The 17,756-nt window shown below is 47.5% G+C and overlaps 3 protein-coding genes across 11 annotated transcripts in view; 1 reads left to right on the forward strand and 2 right to left on the reverse strand.

Annotated features, from left to right (window-relative positions):
- Nucleotides 1-3,809, forward strand: part of RPS6KA4 (ribosomal protein S6 kinase A4) — a 36,402-nt gene extending 32,593 nt beyond the window's left edge. For all 4 annotated transcript variants that reach the window (XM_084824386.1, XM_084824387.1, XM_084824388.1 and 1 more), the window contains one exon: nt 264-3,809. In XM_084824386.1, coding sequence (XP_084680512.1) covers nt 264-476 — 213 coding nt within the window. In that variant the 3' untranslated portion in view covers nt 477-3,809. The remainder of the gene's footprint in view (nt 1-263) is intronic.
- Nucleotides 1,121-11,379, reverse strand: LOC146334410 (calmodulin-1). The gene is made up of 6 exons (XM_084824395.1): nt 11,191-11,379; nt 8,651-8,681; nt 7,721-7,864; nt 6,677-6,783; nt 5,736-5,871; nt 1,121-5,285 (listed from the first exon to the last, which is right to left on the reverse strand). Exons 1-6 carry the CDS (start codon nt 11,191-11,193, stop codon nt 5,257-5,259), a joined length of 450 nt encoding a protein of 149 aa, XP_084680521.1. The 5' UTR covers nt 11,194-11,379; the 3' UTR covers nt 1,121-5,256.
- A 285-nt stretch (nt 11,380-11,664) lies between these two features.
- SLC3A2 (solute carrier family 3 member 2) overlaps nt 11,665-17,756 on the reverse strand; it is a 28,481-nt gene continuing 22,389 nt past the window's right edge. For 4 of the 6 annotated variants that reach the window (XM_084824390.1, XM_084824394.1, XM_084824392.1 and 1 more), the window contains 3 exons: nt 17,586-17,729; nt 15,765-15,875; nt 11,665-14,671 (listed from right to left, as the gene is read on the reverse strand). In XM_084824390.1, the coding sequence (XP_084680516.1) occupies nt 14,327-14,671; nt 15,765-15,875; nt 17,586-17,729 (600 nt within the window). In that variant the 3' untranslated portion in view covers nt 11,665-14,326. The remainder of the gene's footprint in view (nt 14,672-15,764; nt 15,876-17,585; nt 17,730-17,756) is intronic. The other 2 variants (XR_014786317.1, XR_014786316.1) reach the window with 1 other exon arrangement.

Raw genomic sequence — 17,756 nt, forward strand, 5'->3', positions numbered from 1 at the left:
AGCAAAGGAATGCGAAGTCTGTACTTTGCTTTGATCTAGCATGACTAGTTCTTGTTGGGCAGATTTTGGGTGGGGGTTGGAAGGGACATTGTTCAGGAAGCTTGCAACAAAATTCCAGAGCAAAGGTAGAATCTGGGAAATCCGTTGAAAGAGGGAAATCAGCTGTTGAGAGATTTAGCAGTTGTGAGAGTAGCAAGCCCTGTTAAGAGTTTGAAACAAAATGAGAAATGCTTGAGGTTTACTGTTTCTCCCACCCTCTCCAGGCCTTTAACAAGGGCAAGCGTGAAGGCTTTTTCCTGAAAAGTGTAGAGAACGCTCCCCTTGCAAAGCGGCGCAAGCTGAAGATGTCAAGTACTGGCGCTGAAGCGCGCCGCAGCAGCTCCTCCTCCTCCTCCTCCTCAGGCTCCTCTTCTGCAGCCTCTTCCCGCCCCCACAAAGCCAAGGTTCCCACGATTCGCCACGACCCCCCCTTGTAGCACCCCTGGGAAGAGGGTGCACACTGAAGGGCAAAGGGAAGTGGATATTTATTGTCTATGTTGCTGTTGGGGGAGGAACCCTCCTCCATCCCCCATTTCCACCCCCCATATGATGTGGTATCTTCATTCATGACGGGGTCTGTTTTGTTAAAAGTGGCAAAGGTCTGTTTGGAGGAAACACTGTGTCTCTAGGCAGATACTGGCAGTGCCTGCAGGATGGCTCCTTAGGATTCTGCAGAGCAGCTGTGTTTGCAATAGGGAAAACAGGGGGCAGTCACTAGGGAGCTCCCCTACTTTTTAAATGCCAAATCAATATCCATTTTGGATGGTTGTTCAGGGTCTGCCATCCCATTGTGAGGATGTGGCTGGGGGGAGGGTGGGAGGGTTTGCTGTTGTTTGTTTTAATTGATCAACCTGAGGTGCTGCCTTTCCATTCCCCCCCCCCCCAAAAGCACAAGAGGGCTGGTCCCTTTCCCCAAGCCCAGGATCTGGAGTCAAGAGGGCAAAGGTCGAAGGTTACAGATTACCTATTAAGAGGCCAAAAAATGCTAGGTGGGAAGGGGCATTTCCATTAACTTTAATGTCATTTTTATAAGAAGGGGGGGAGTGGGTTTGTCCACTTTTGAGTCCAAACCCTTATACAGGGGGAGGGGTGGAGTGGCACATTTTTTTTTTTTACTATCCTTGCTCCTGTTGTTGATAGACATTTAGCAGGCAAAGCTTTCCCTGACGCAGAGGTATTTTTGCGAAACCTTCCACTGCTTAATTTCTGCACCTGTCTGTTGTTTAAAGACACAGGAGCAGGGGCAGATAACAAAGCTGGCAAAATCCTAAATCTCATTTAGAGAAGGATGGGCAGGAATAAGGGCTGCTTATCACAGGAAGGGGTAGGGGGAAAGGGATATCACTCACCACCTTATTTAATATAGGATGCACCAATCTGTTCCCACATTCAGTGGAAAGAAGGGTTCACAGGCCCAATAAGAACCTCTGCAGGAAAAGTGTGTGCGTGCGCGTGGGGGCGAGGTGTGGGTCTGTTGATGGCCCAAAATCCTTGATCATAGAATTGTAGTTGGAGGTTCCTTATTTCTTGAAAGGTGGGGAAAAGAGTCTTCAGTTTTTGCCTTATGACCCCAGTAGGAGCTACTCTGCTGGGAGAACCTGTATAAGCTCAGGCACTTCATAAAAAAATGGGTTGAGGGGGAGGGAGAGAGTATATTTTTAAGAGAGAAATTTCTGTATGTTTTTTAATAAAAATGTTTTTGAAGAAGGCGAGCATGGGGAAGAAGTTTGTGTGATGGCATTTGAATTTAGAATGGGAGGGGGATCATTCCCTTATTACCCCAACTTTGGAGCCCTGTCATCCTCCCACTTCTCTAAGAGACAGAACAAATTAAAATGTAGAAAGATGGGAAAGGAACTCCATCACATCATTGAATATGGATCTGCTAACTGACCCCCTGTACAGGCTTTTTAACTGTACCTGGAACTAGATTTTGCGTAAAACCAGTATTCCCCACACGCAGAGAACTGACATTTCAAATCCTGCTCAGCTCTAATTTGAGCACAGAATTCTGACTGCATTAGCTTGGACAAGATCATTAAAATAAACAGTAAAAGTGATTTTTTTTGTCATCAACATTTGAGGTTTCCATTGAAATCCCATTTTCAAAATTCATATTTTGTTTTAACTAGTAAGGCCCAGACCATCTGACTTTATAAGTGAAGGCGATTCTCATATTGCAACATTAATTTTAGTCATTTTAAACCCCATTTTGATTATACCACCAACACAGAAAGGTTTTATTTAAATTTTGTTGCATTCCTCTGAAAAAGAAAAGTTTATAGAGCAGCTGGGTGATTCTAGCAATTTGTTGGTCCATCTAATTAAGATGGAATGAAAGACATACGTTCATTGATTAGTGCAGATTTGTGGGGGTTGGGTGTGTGTTAAGGTGTTAATCTATGTTGAGACCCTTACCCACTTACTTTATGAAGGGGCAATTCTAATGTATGTTAGTGAGTGAGAGAACAGAAGAGAATGTGAACATGAATTAGTGCTGGATTATTTAATCTGGAATAATGTTCTTGTATGAAAAACATTCTAAGGCTCTGGAAAAGGGCCTAAGAGAATGGAGGAAAAGGGAGAGGAAGGTTTATTCACTTTAAAGGGAAGTGCAATTAAGAGTTTTAAACTACCTGGAAACTTTAAAAACAGAGAGGGAAAGGATAGGATCCTCTCTGCATCAAGAATTAGGGGAATCTATTTTATAGCATGACTGCTAGTATCCATTCAACCCAGTTTAAAATTCCAATGTAGTGATCCTCTTAATCAGTTTGAATTGCTTTTAATAATTGGCATCTCCCATCCTGAATAGCTAAAGAAAATGATTATCTCCCTCCAGTTATAGCTGAGCTAACTTCGATATTAACAATATCCAGGTTTTCACTTTAAAGAAAAATATTTAACCAAACAGTTTCACTTCCATTTTTCACACGTCATCTTGAGAAGGGGGAGGGGGGAGAGAGGAGTGAAACCACCAATAATTTCCCTAACACACACAAAAAGTTCTAGATGTTTTCTTCTTGGACATGACATAGTGCAATCTCTTTCATCAAAGATTAACCAGGAATTCCAGTGCTGCTCACAAATACTACCTGCTGATTTAAGGAAAGGGTGGATTTATATTCCTTTTGATCACAATATTAGTAGGCGAGTAGGGAGGGGTGATAACGCAGATCTTCTGCCCCCAGGGGCATGCTACCCATTTAAATCAGCAAACTTTATGTAAGTGGATTCGAAACTAAGGAACTCTGCGAAGTGCAGGGATCTCCAACAAGGAATTTTCAGCACTTTTATAAAAACTACATTTCTCCTTTTGGGGATGGCATGAAAGTTAAATCCCATTTCAAAATACTTCTAAATTTGTAGCAGAGATATTACCCAAAACATCTTGCCAGCTGCTCCCCCTCCTTCACAATTTTTGCACTTGGCAGCTGTTTTATTTGGGGAGTGAGGGGGCTCCCCGTCCTTGGGGCAATTGAGTATACGTGTGTGTGTGTGTGCGTGTGTGTGTGTATATATACGTGTGTATGTCTTAACTGCCATATCCCCCCACTCTGAGTTGGAGATGGTGGAGGATTGAGTGGAGTGTATTCTTAAGTCCTTCTCTTAAGCAGCACAAACAGCCAAGAACCAGCCATCAGGGGCATCTCGTCCATGCAACCAAACCATGTGTATTTTTTATTTGAAAATAAAAATCGCCTCTGAAGCCAATGTGTTTGTCCTTCCTTTGGTACCAGGGACCCTTTTTCTCCCTCTCCATTTGTAAAGGAGGCTCTTACAAAGGAGAAAAGATTAATTCACCCACCTGGATGAATTGATCTTGATAAACACGGTTGGTATCCCGGACCCCAAGGATAACCAAGGGTATCCAAGCGAGTTTGAAACATGATACTTACAGATTTGATACAACTAAACCAGACGTGAAAGCTCAACTGCTGGGTTGGTTTGCAGCTTTGGTGCAAGAAGCCTCTTGTAGAGCAGCCTAGAACAAGGTGTGTGTCAATTTAAGGGACAGACAGGACTCAATATGAGCCAGTGAGGAGCCCTTTCAGCACTTCCCAGGGATCCATCTAAGGTCACCATTGTCTGCACATAGGAATCCACACTGTCAGTGCCAGTGGAATTTGCAGGGGTGCTTAGACTAAAGCTGAGGCTCTCTCCCATGCCTTGTAGCTTATTCAGAGATTCAGAGCCTCTTTCCCCACCCAGCTTAGACTCTTTTCCATAGTAAACCCAACGGCTTCACGGACTTCAACCTTCTACTCTTGCTTTGAGAACATCATGAACGAAGCTGTACCAGTCCTCCCCCCACTCATCCCCCTACTCATCCCCCTTTGTAGGCTGAATTGCCATGTTGGCTCTCTGCCCATTGCTAAGCCACCCATAACCTGAAGAACCAGAAATGGCCATAGAGATGAAGCAGGAGCTGTGAGAAAGTCCTATTCTCTACTTAGGGGAAGATGGGATTGAAAATTGGCTGGGAGTTCCTTCAACTGGTTACAAAGATCAATTTCCAAGTTAGTGGGAGGAATGACCCACCCCAGACTGCCTTCCATCCCAAGGGGGAATGATCACTCTATCAGCACACTGGCCCCACCCTTTTGAAACACAGACTTTATTCAAAAGAAGGAAAAAAAGAAACCATACACCAACTGGAATGGAACAGAAGCATTCCCTGAAGCCATTGGAAGGGAAGAGAAGAGGAGGGAGGGCAGCATGGCGATTATTAGGTTAACAGTTACAATATACCCAAGATATGCAGATATTCCCAGGAAGACAACTGCAGATGGCAGGAGGCAGTCAGCCGCACACAACAGTCCATGGATGCAAAGGTTACGTGCTGGCTGGGGTTGTGGTCTTTGGAGAGACAGAGCAGGTGCAAGGCAAGGATGGAGCCAAGAAGGGAGGACACCTTCACTATTCCTACCCCCACCAGGTCACCCAATGCTAGGAGCTTAGCCCTGCTTCACCTCTCCTCACCAGGGCTTTAAGCTGGCTTCCTGCTGCCCCAGCCGCACCCACCATGGGCACTACCATGTAATCCAGGAAGGGAGGGGGAGGAAGGGGAAGAGACAGCAGAGAATGGCCACAAACTGCTAAAGCATCAATGGAGCATGAGTGCCACACAGATAGGAGAGGCTGGATTAAGAACTCTGATAAGCAAACCATCCTTCCATACTGTACAGGGAAGGGGAGGGGTGCCAGCTGTTTTTCTTATTTGGCAGTCATCATCTGTACAAATTCTGCAGGAGAAAGGAGACAGGGAGGGGAAGGAGATCAGGAAGTTCCAAGGCAGGCACCATTCCAAACCCATCACCAAGCAATGAATTAGCTTTTGTTTACACAAGCAATTATCCTGAGAACAGGAGATAGAATGTGCGCACATGTGAGTGATAGAGGTGTTAGCATGGCAGAGTCTGCCCTTTTATACATAATACAGTAGCAGTAGTGGGAGTCTCAAGAACCTCCATTTTACTAAGATAACACAAGTTTCTAACCCACATCATTCTAGAGAAATGTTATGTGGTCATTTTTTTCTTTAAGACCATTCCTGCACAAGACTGATTGAAACTAATGGGACCTGCACACAAGGAGGGAGGCTCTGGAACCGCTGTGTCCCTGTGCCTCAAGATGCTGCTGCAATACTGCCACCCTAAACCCACAAAGGTGCAATTGTGTCTATGCCCTCTCACCTTCGTAATTGACCTGTCCATCCCCATCTATGTCAGCTTCTCTGATCATTTCATCGACTTCCTCATCAGTCAGCTTCTCACCCAGGTTGGTCATAACGTGACGTAGCTCTGCAGCACTAATGTACCCGTTGCCATCCTGTACACAGAAGGAAGATAGGGTGGGTTAGATGACGAAGAGCCAAGCTAATCTCCATCCCTCAGCCTAACTCAAAGGCTATGAAGAACTGTCTTCCAGCAGCAACACTCTATGATAACCTATTACTCAGTCAACGGCAGGCTTGTCCGTTCCATACACCAACATGTTGATTCTTCTTCATGTTTAACTGTTTGAAAATAAAATCAAAACAAGAAACTACAATATTTTTAAAAATATGACTTGAGCTGCCATGGCAGAAAGACATGGAGGGGGAGGCACACCTGTGATAACCTGAGCAATACATTCATGCCACTGTAGCCCCATCGAGCCAAATGTGTGTCTTGCAATACACCCAGCAATCCTTTGTGGCCAGATGTGAAAAGGATCACAAAGGCTGATAATCAGGGAAACTTCTTTGCCAGTACTAGCCATCACACTGAGGAATCTTAGGTAAGCTTTCCAAAGAAACCTCCAAGGGTTCCTAGAAACATTCAGTGGTTTTCGGTCTCCAGCTAAAGTGCAGCCGCTTCTCTTGTACAACCTTTGCCCAACACTGCTGACTTTTGTTCCAAAGAAAAATGAAAAAGAGCAGCTAAAGGGACAGAAAAGCAGACATGACAGGACTATGTATCTTAAAAGGTGGTCCCAAACCAGGGAGATTGAAACCAATTTAGTAACAAGATTTATATCAAGTCAAGTCATTCCTACAGCTAGAAGAGCAAATCTAATTGACTTTGGCACTTTGGTTCTGTTCAAAAATTCCCATCCTCAGGCACCTTGGAATCTTTTTCTAAACAGGCCCTACCTTGTCAAAAACTCGGAAGGCCTCGCGGATCTCTTCTTCACTGTCTGTGTCCTTCATCTTCCTGGCCATCATGGTGAGGAATTCTGGGAAATCGATAGTGCCGTTCCCTGTGGAAGGGTCAGCTTTTGAGTGCTGTGCCTAAATCACACTGCTGTGATCACCAGCATAACAATACGGAAGTCTTGCCTACTGGTCTGGCCTCCCATCTAGCAGGGTAAAGATGTCTCAAGAGGAGACAGCTGGAATTGTTTCCTCATTCCCACAGGTCAGCCACCAGAGCAGGAAGGGAAACCCAGTTTCAGGTATGTGATGGAGTGACTGACGGGAGTAAGGGCTAAGGGCCACAGAAGAGAGTGGGTGGCATTAACTGGATGGCACTGCCCCCTTCATGACCTATCCATAAAATTCGATGATGGCCTTATTGATATGTTGGATGCATACCACTACCAGTTAGTTTGCTGCCTCCATTGGATTACTATGTGAAGGCTACAGGAGGTCACCCTAACAACAGCGATGAACTGGAGCAGGACCCCCTTGAGCGGTCAGTGAATACGCTGGACAGCTCTGCAACCAAGCCAGGCTGCTCTTCTGCTTGTTAGTTCAAGCGGACAAACTTCAATGTCAGGCAGTTTCAGTCCCCACATTGCTGCCCAGGGTTCTAGAATGTACCATGGAGAGCTCTGCTAGTACTTTCACCCAAGGTACAAGGATGGATTGCTGTGAACCACATTTAAATTGTTAATGTCCATCTTCTGTTTTTGGTTCAGCCCTGACCTATGACCGCAAGCCCAACAAGAACAGAGGCCTTCATATCTGTTACTGTGCAATAACTGTTACTCATACCCAAGACCTTTCAGTAGGGTGAGCTATGGCATCTATAATAAACCTGTGGTTTCCCCACCCAATCTCACCAAAGAAACTAGACAATCTTAACAAGGGCCTGGAACATCCAGGATCTCAAGCACCCATTCCACCACCAACCCTTTTCTCATCTGTCCTCAAAGACCACCCCAACCCAATATTCTTAAGGACTGTCCTGCTCACCATCAGCATCCACCTCATTGATCATGTCCTGCAATTCAGCTTCTGTGGGGTTCTGCCCCAATGAGCGCATCACAGTGCCGAGCTCCTTGGTGGTGATGGTGCCATCGCCGTCCTTGTCGAAGAGGGAGAAGGCCTCTTTGAACTCTGAGGGGAAGCGACCAGGAAGAGATCAGCGCAAGCTCAGAGCCAGGGATGCCCCATTTGACCTTGCTCAACAAGCCGAAACGCAGGAATAAAAACAGGGCTAGCTGAGTACATTTGCAACATGCCCCAAAGCTCTTGTTCCAGCGATCACCTTGGCAGGCGAGGAAAGAGGGGAGGGAGTATCCAGGCTGTGTTTGGGGTGAAGAGTACAGGCATTCCCCCATGCAGATAGACCCACCTCAAGCCAGTCTGCTGGGGTGGGGGAATGGGACAGCCCGAACACACCAGCCCTTTACGGTCCCTGGCCCAAACACCCAGTACTCTTTTAATAGCATTTTCAGGATACAGGTAAGTCAACATACTTTCATATTCCTTCTTCCCAAAGGGACGCTGGGAAGCATAGTTCAATGAGTGGGTGCTAAGGGCTCTATATCCATGGTCTCTTGGCAGAAGCCAGGGGCTGCTAAGCTGGTTTTAAGCCTGCTTAAATGTGTAGGGCAGATGTGGTCAAGAAGTATTTCAAACCCTTGCTCATCCTCAGAACAACCCTTTGCATATTCCTATGTTACGCAGGAAGGGAGCAGAGGACGTGGGATTCTGTGAGAGCATCATCTCCCAAATTCTCTCAGTGAACTGAGTTCATGGCCAAGGGAGGATTTGGATGGAGGACCAGTCACTAAGCACTGGTTATCTAGGTGCTTCTGTCAGCCATTTGGTATTGCCAGCTCTTTAGACTATGATCAGCTCTGTCACTGTTCCAACGCCTGGGAGACAGAGAATTCTCACCTGCAATTTGCTCCTCTGTCAGCTGGTCAGCCTGCAGGGAGGAGAAGGGCGGGAAGAATATGAGTTACTTCTGCACCACCACCCCCTTTCCAGACCATGACAGCCCCCAGGGTTTCTCTTTCACATGTGATACTCCCTCTCTCACTCATATGCGTGCGTGCACGCACACATGCAAGCGCACCTTGTCTCCTTCCAAGCTCCATGCAGCTGTTGCCTCTGTCCTTTCCCCAAGACTCACATCGACACACACCCCAATTGCAGGACGTAACTTGGATTGAAACAGACCACTGTCACAGGCCTGCCTAGGGCTTCTGCCCCCAGAAAGTGCAAAACGAGGCCTCCTCCTCTGCTCTACACCCCTCCACTCACAGGTGGACACCCTTCCACCTTTCCTGTACTGCTTGTACCCTCTCCAAGTGCCCTTGCCCACTGTTCCCACTTACCCTATCACAGGTCCCCTAACCGTTCATTAAGTAGCACTGACATCACCTGCTCCAAGTTCCTGTGCCAATAACCCATTTTAGATTGTTAGCATTCTTCTATTTATATCAACATCCATGGTGCTTTATAGCACTAAGAACAAAAAAAGAAAGGTCTCTGCCCCAAGAAGGTGACAATCTAAATCTTGACAGTGGGAGAAGACAATGTAGAGTGGAGGTGAGGGAGAGAAAATGGTTTCTGCACACTTATCCCACACCCCTCTCCATTTGAGAGTCATTGTTACCTCCTACCCACATTACACCAACTTTTTCAATCGTCCCGTTTTAAAACCATACAGGGAGTTCTTAATTCTCACTAAGGGAAGTTCCTCTTTCCAGTTTCCTAACTATGCCTCCCGACCATTTCCTCCTATAATGGAAACATGGGGGTGGGGGGAGAGCACTTTGACTCCCTCAAAAGTCTGTTCATACCCCATCTCCCATCCCCACCTCCCCATGAACTAGTACAATGCCTTCACACAAACCAAAGAAAGTCCTGGCGTTCCTCCTTCATATTCTCATTTGTAATCTATGCACCCCTTTCAGTTCCAAGATGACCCTTTACCCAAACATCACACCCATTTATTCATTCCCAGAACCTCACTTTTAAAGGTCGGGAGGAGAATGTCCTAAGCACAGTCATTCTTTCCCACATCTCCATACCCACCTCCTCTAAAGTTGCATCCCCCAATTTTTACCTTCCACCCACCCACCCACACCTATTTTCAACTCCAAATGGTTCAACACCATCTTCCCCTCTCTTTCTCAGGGGCCCAAAGGGGCCCTTACAAAAGGAATGGGTTTCAAAGTTCTCTAGCCACCTTTAATTCAGCTGCATCCCTTTGTGATGACCCTACACTCTTTCTCCCCTACCTTCTTAACTACTCAGGAATCAGAAATGGAATCCTTTCTTCCCATTTCAACACTCTCCCCACACTTTATCACCCTCTCTCTTCGCTATGACCCCCATTCTTTTAGTGGTTGTTTCCTTCCCACCCACCCCCTTTTATTAGTTGCCTCGTCTTACTCCCTCTCAAGGGATCCTCTTTTCATCACCCCAGTATTATGAACCCTTCTTCCAGTTGCAGGTTCCCATACTTTTACTCTTTCACTTCCATACCATTTCATCGAATTCCCATCTTGATTTTTAAGGGAAGGGGGGTTGCACAGGTGTGGCTATTTGTGGGCACCCTTTTTTGACTGAGTTTCTCACCTTTTACTAAGCCCTCCACAGTCAACTCCAATCGTTCACTCCACTGGGGGGGGGGGGGGGGAGACTTGAGGATCCCACGCGCCAAAAAGAAGCCACGACCACTTCCCCAGCCTTGAATGTAGCTCTGTGTGTGTGTGTGAGATATATAGGATTTTCTTCACAGATCTCCATCTTTTATTGACACCTCTGTTTCCAATGCCCCCAAATCCCCAATATGCACTTTGTGGGGTGGGGTGAAGGCATCCTTCTAGACCCTCTGACCTCTTCCCCTTTGTAAGCTTCCACCATATAGGACACCCTAATTAGGGGGAGTCCTTAGCCTCCTCCCCATTCTGACCTTATCTCCCAGCTTTCCACATCCTACCACTGAGTGCCCCCTCTTTTATTAGCTCCACCACTTCCAACTCCACATTCACGCACACTATTATTTGCAGGGGGGCTGTACTTCTAGCCCCTCCCATGACCTTTACCTCCCTCACATAACACCCCCACCACATTACAGAAAGGGGGAGGGTCTGATTCGCTTCCCCCATTTGAGACCTTTCATGGAGGGAGGGGGAAAGATTTCTCCTTCCCTTATATAGACCCTACCTTTTAGGGGAAGTGTCCTGACCCCCACACACACAAATTAAGGCCACTCGTGGGAGGCAGGTAAGGGTTGTAGCCCCCCTTCCCCCAATATTGCCCTCGATTTAGGGGTGGGAGAGGCTTAACACCCCTCACCTAATTTAAGTCCCTTGAAGTGGGGGGAGTCCTAGCCCCTTCCCCTCATACGGGGGTTCCCCCAGCCCCACCTCTTCTGAGGGGTGCGCCCCCATCCCCTCACTCCCCCCCCAGCGCGCGCTCACCATGGTAACGGGGGTGGGGAGGGGAAGTGGCGCTACGACCTCTCAGCTCCTGGCTGCTGTCCGTCTCCCTCAGCCCGGGGCGGAGTCGTCGTCCCCGTCGCCGCCCCCTCCCCTCTTTCTCTCTCACTTGCGCGCGCTCTTCTCCAACGGCAGGCGGCGACCCTGTTCCTTCGCGGGCCGCCCCACCTCACTCACTCGAGGCGCGCGTATCCCTCCGCCCGCGCAAACGAGTCCCGGCCCCCGCCTGCAGCATTGAGCTCTCCTCTTCCGGAGGCAACGACAAGGCCTCAGGCCTGTTGCGCCGCGCCCTTTAAATAGCGCCTGGCCCCGCCCCCTCCGCCGTCACGTGGCCCGCCACCCACTGTCCCATTGGTCTAGCCTCACCTGCATTGCGTCAGGGGAGGCTGCTTAAAGGGAAAGTAGCAGAGACAGAGTGGGTGGACCGACTGAAAAAAAAAAACATAGTTCGGGTAACTGGGGTGGAGGTTTAAAAGAGGAAGTCTGATCAGAGAAAGGAAGTTCTGACGGCTGTTTTACACGGGGATTTAAAGGGGAAGTGAGGCAAGAGAGATCGAATGAAAAAATAGTAATTAAAGGGGAGGGGCTAGTAAAGGGGATGGCTGCTAGGTGTGAAAATTTAAAGTGGAAAGTTTGGGCGGTAGAAATTGCTGCTTCTCCTTTGAAATGACAGCAGTCTCCTGTTCCTGCGCTCTTTTATTGGGCACTGGAACCAGCTAATTTCATTGGCGGAGAACGAATTTCTTTTCAAGAGCCAAAGTTATGAAATAATCAGAATTTCAGTGATTTAAATGACATGTGCATACATGTGAGTATATTAACATCAGCAGTGAATAAGGGGGCTTTTCTGCCCTGCCAGACCCACACCCCAGCCCAGTCTTCCACAATCTGGTGCCCTCCATATTCCTTGGACTACAACTTCCATAATCCCCAGCTAACATGGAAACCTGCTCAAGCCCTTGGGAAGTGTTGAAATTAGCGAGGGAGAACACACTTTATTAAGCACATTCTACAGAGGAAGAAAATGCAAACGTGCGGTCCTCAACGGATCTAATCTGAAGTCAGCCTCACCAACTTAAGTGGGATTTACGCCCATCTTCAATGCATATTGGTGTAGGATTGCGGCCTCAGACTGTGATTGCACACATACTTACTTGCATAGGCCTTATTGAGCTCAGCATGTCTTAAGTGAACATGCATAGGACCAGGATGTAAGGCTAAGCAAAGTGTGCAAGCTTGCAGGTTCTCCAAAACTCTTCATCACCAAGCCTGATGGGAGTTCTGGAGAACTTGAAAACATGCACATGTTTTGTGGAATTTTGTTTGATTATAATAAAAATGGTACAGTTGGGTTTTTTTTTTCTCATGGACCAGCACATCAATCTTTGTTTTTTAATTGTAGCTAGCCCTTTCCCAAGTTAATTATTTGAGCAGGGTCCCTCCAACACAGAATCTAGAGAGAGAGTTAAGTTTGGTAACCTGTATGTTTCATACTAATTAAAGGAGCCATCTGCTTGAAGGGTAAGTGGGCAGGGGTTGTGGAGATGCCACACTGAAAAATGTGTATCATTCTGCCCAGCTTAGAACAGGAGTGGGCAGTTTTCAGGCTTGTGGGATCCACTTAGTATTTTATTAGAAACCCAAGATCCACCAACTAAGGGCCTGGCACAAAAGGCATACCCTTAGAATTAAAGAATTCTGAACCAGGAATTTGTTTCGAGTACCAGAACTGAAAGCAGCACACAGTACTTCCACTTAAAAATCCACTCCTAGTTTTCTCTCCAAGCTTTATTTCAGCGGTGTAAATAAGGATGGTAGTGGGCAGGGGAAAAGTCATTGCCCAGTTCAGTCACTGTGGCTTCAACACAGTGGCTTGTTTAAGTAGTGGTGCATGGCGGGCACCGTTTGCCTAACCACCCATGCAGGCGTGGCTTATGTCATCTGAACCCAGGCAGCATGGCTTGCCGAAGGGGGAAACAACCCTCAAACAACCAGGTCATTGTTAAGTAACTGGAAGTCAGAAATTCTTGTTTATCTTCTGCCGTTCACCCAGAGATCTACCTTCTGTCCAGCCCTGGCCTAGAAAGCAGCTCAACTTATAACTATTTTTCTCCCTATTTACAGATGTTAAATGGGTACTACAGCACAGCTATAACAGAGAGGATGTATGAATCAAAGAAAGGTCCCTGCGCCCCACCCCCATAGATGAACTGAATGGAGGTGGGATGTACAAGGTGTGCACATGCATAGACGCACACACTGCCTGAACAGAACATCACAGAAGTCAGAAAGCAGAGAGAAGTTTATTCCATACCAGTCTTCAACAGTATTGGACAGCTTTCCCCCTCAACCCGGTGCCCTCCAGAGGAGCTGACTACCACTCCCATTATCCCCAGCCAGCTGGCTGGGGTTATTAGGGGTTGCAGTCCAATTCATCTGGAGGGCACCAAGTTGAGGGTGGGGTGCACTAATATTGGAGAATGGGGCACATGCTATGCCCCTGCAGCAAAATCCATTCCGTTTAGGTCAGTACAAAGGCATAAAAGGGCATGTAGTTTGGATTTTTTAAAAACCAGACAGCTGTGATCACCAGCTCTCAAGGCAAAACACTTGCCCAGGAGTGATCAAATGACCACACACAAGTAGAAATTACCACAGAATCCATCATCAAAACTGTCCTTGTGGACACCCCCCAACAAGTATTTTATTGGGGGAAGGGTGGGACATTTATGCTATCAATGCAGGAGTGGGGGGAACCTGTGGCCTCTGGGTGTTATTGGACTCGCACTCCCATCAGCCTCAGCCAACATGGGCTGCAGCCATGGATGAGGGAAGCTGGAATCCAACCACATCTGTAAAACCATGGGTTCCCCACCCCTGCTATGGAGCCCCTTTCCCCACAGATACTGGCAGATCAAGGAATGTACAAAAGAGCAAGGGAATGAGGAAGGCAGGGGAAGAAAGGAAGCACACATTAGGAAGTTCGAGAAGAGAGAGAATGGTGCGAAGTTAGCTCCTTTTAAGAACTCAAATACTGCCTCTGTGCAAGGACAGCACAGAGCCCCGCTTCTGCTCCCACCACCAGAATGGGAGTGGGGGGGGAGGAGTTGAAGAGAAGCTAGGCCACATACATGAAGGTGAGCATCAGCCCTTCCAAGGGACCCAACTTGAGGTCCTGGAGGCTCAGCTGTTTCTTCTCCCGCTCTGGATTTGTGCTGAGCTCCATGGTGACTTCAGCCGGGAGGTGAGGGTGCGTTATGGTGACAGTGCTCTCTGTGGGAGCCAAGTTGAGCACCACCAGGAAGCGCTTGTTCTGGTCCCAGACCCGCAGGTAGGCCAAGACAGCCGGGCTGGTGCTGCGGGCCACGGAAAATTCACCGTGAAGGAGGGAGCGCTCCTTCCCTCGCAGCTCGCTCAGCTGCTGGAAGAACGTCAAGAGCGAAGTCTTGACGCCTCTTTGTGACTGGGGGGGGGGGGGGGGAGAAAGAAGAGAGAGCCAAGAGACATTGATTAGGACTGTTAACCATTTCTATCACTCTTTCGCATATAGGTACAAGAACCCTATTTATCATTTTTTTATTCATTTAATTTATATCCCGCCTTTCCGCCAAATAACAGTGCTTAACGCGGATATCAAGAAAATCCAGATTAAAGACAAAATCTTCATTAAAAGATAAAGACAAAGAACTATAAAACACAGCAATAAAAGAAATAAACAGCAAAAGGACTGTCTGAATAATTATATGCCAAAGGATTGTCTGAATAAAACATATTTTGCCTGCTGGTGGAAGGACAACCGAGATAGGAACAACTTAAAGCACAATCCTATGCATGTTTAGACAGAAAAAAAGTCCTACAACTCCCAGCATGCCCCAGCCAGTAAGGCTGGCTGGAGCATCTTGGGAATTGTAGGACTTTTTTCTGTCTAAACATGCAAAGGACTGCACCCTTAGCCTTCCTTGGCAGGGAGTTCCAGGGCCAGGGAGTGGCCACTGAGAAGGCTCCCTCTCACATCCCCACCAAACATGCCTCCGAGGATGGTGGGACCAAGAAAAGGACAACCCCGGAAGATCTTCAAACCTGGGCAGGCTCATATGGGAGAAGGTGATCTTTCAGGTAACCTGGTCCTAAGCCATATAGGGCTTTATAGAACATAACCAGCACTTTGAATTGTGCCCAGAAACAGACTGGTAGCACTGAAGTTGTTGTAACAAGGGGGTTACATGCTCCCTGTAACCAGCCCCGGTCAACAGTCTGGCCACAGCATTCTGGACCAGATGAACTTTCCAAACAATTTTCAAAGGCAGCCCCATGCAGAGCCCATTACAGTAGCCTAGACAAGATGTAACTACGGTGACTGTGGCCAGATCAGACATCTCTAGGATTGGGCACAGTTGGTGCCCTAGCCCCAGCTGTGCGAACATGCTCTTGGCCACTGCTGAAAGCTGGGCATCTTAAGAACCCTAGAAACTGCTTGCCAATTCAGACTCGCCCCCCCACATCCTGCCTCTCATCCCAAAGGCTCAATTTCTCCCCCTGCTCCAATTTCTCCTCACCTGTACTGTGACGTTGCTAGTTGTTTTGTTGCCCTGCTGCTGTGCCCCTTTCGAGAAGCCGAAGTCTGCTGTCTGGTCCCACTGCATGCGAATGAGATTGGATGCTGCAGGCTGGATGGAGAAAAGAAAATGTTTAGCACGATTGCGTGGTGAGCAAAATCCCCATATACAAAACAATCACATATCCCAACCACCAGCAAAAATCACCATTTTGCAGTAAGCAGTGGCACAGTTAGGCGATTCTACAATCTAGATGTATTGATCTTATGGATATTGGGGGGGGGGGTCTCTTTAGATGGTCATTTGTATTATTTCATTTACTTTGAATGTGGTAAACTAGCCCTACTGCATTTGAGGCCCTCCTGCTCGTTCTGCTGAGTGGGCCCTGGACCTATGCCCCAAAGTCCTGCCCTTATGGCGCCACCAGCAATAAGAAAAATTTAAATTCCAGAGTCCAAAAAACCAATGTGAATGAACACATAAGTAAGATGAAAACTCACTTATTCAGATCCTATCCTGTCCCTTGGGGTTTGGCCTGCTTTCATGCAAGAGTTTGGAAGTTTACATTTTTGTAAGCGATGTGGGGTGGGGGTGGGGACTGCTGAGCCAGATCTGGTCCCCTAGATTGTTGCCAACTCGGGTTCTGCCCCCCACGGAACTTTTCCAAAAATGGCCCAACAAACCCTTTGGCATCCACCCACAGAGCAGCTGGACGTTGTTGATGCAGCTCCGACTGGGAGCCATGGGAACTCTGGCACAGCAGACACTTGTGCAATGATTTATTGTGCTGCCAGGTTTGTGTTTTTCAAAAAGAACATTACAAGCTTTTGGCAAGAACTGGGGTTAACCAGCAGCAGGGGGCAAGGAACAGCAGCTCTTGCCCTCTTCGATGTCTATACAAGTTCACCAACATTCCCAAGCCCCTGAGCACCGCTTCCCAGGCCCCCAAGCTTTCTTTTAATTTCCCCAGTCTTCCAAAACAAGCATTGTCCCCACATTTCCACATATATGACAACGATCAAAAGGGCTGAAAAGTGGGCCTCAAAAATAAAGGAAAGAAAATGTATCTGCGCCCCCAATTCTGTCTAGCCACGGAAACTCAAATATTTCACGAAACTAGTTATGTCCCCTAACCTGGAAGCAATGACACCTAAGCAAATTGCGTGTGTGCGTGTCTGTAGGGGTAAGCTACGGTGAATCATCTGAGATGGAACTATGCTCTGCACATGGTCAGAGATACTCTGCCTACATATACTCCAGAGCGAAGCCCCTGTGTTCAGAAATAGGTTCCAGGGATAAGCCCTGGCTCAGATTAAGCCCTGGTACTGCCACAGCCATCTGGGTCCCAGAATGCTGGTTCCCTTTCCCAATTTTGCAACATCTCCCTTCCAGATGAGTTTCTGCTTGCTTTTGACCACACTGGAGCCTGGGTGTTTGATAGCAGTCAGCCCCAGAAGCTGTATTAAATGCCATGATTCCTTGTGAAGTATTATCTCCTCCCAAAACTGGTTAAAGGGTCAGGGTATCCAGATCACAGTCTTAGCCTCAGCCAGTAGCTCTTTTAAAAAAAAAAAAACAGGGCTTTTTTGTGCAGGGGGGAGGGGGGAGGGGGGACCTTAGAATATTATGTTTTCATTTTAAACTAGTCATGTTTGCAGTCCTTGTGGTTGTAGCATGAAGCTCAAAATGCACGGTGTCACAGAGGCAAAATTACCCTCTCCCCCAAGCCTTCTTGCACAGCATCCTAAAAATGATCTCGGCTCCTACATCTCTCATCCAAGCCCTTTCACCACCCCCAGGTCCCCTGGAATCACCCCCTACCTTGCCCGGCAAGTCCCGCAGCCCGATTTCATCGCCGTAGTCTGTGAAGGGTGTCCCCTGGAGCGTGTAGAGCAGCATATGGTATAGGCGAAGAAAATGCTCACCCATTGAATTGGCCAAGCGCCCTACATCAGGTCTCCCCACCTGCAGATGGATAACCAGTTAGCATCC

The sequence above is a fragment of the Heloderma suspectum genome, chromosome 17 (genome assembly GCF_057233095.1).
Source record: "Heloderma suspectum isolate Gila_16-S chromosome 17, 16-S_ref, whole genome shotgun sequence".
NCBI classification, from domain to species: Eukaryota; Metazoa; Chordata; class Lepidosauria; order Squamata; family Helodermatidae; genus Heloderma; species Heloderma suspectum.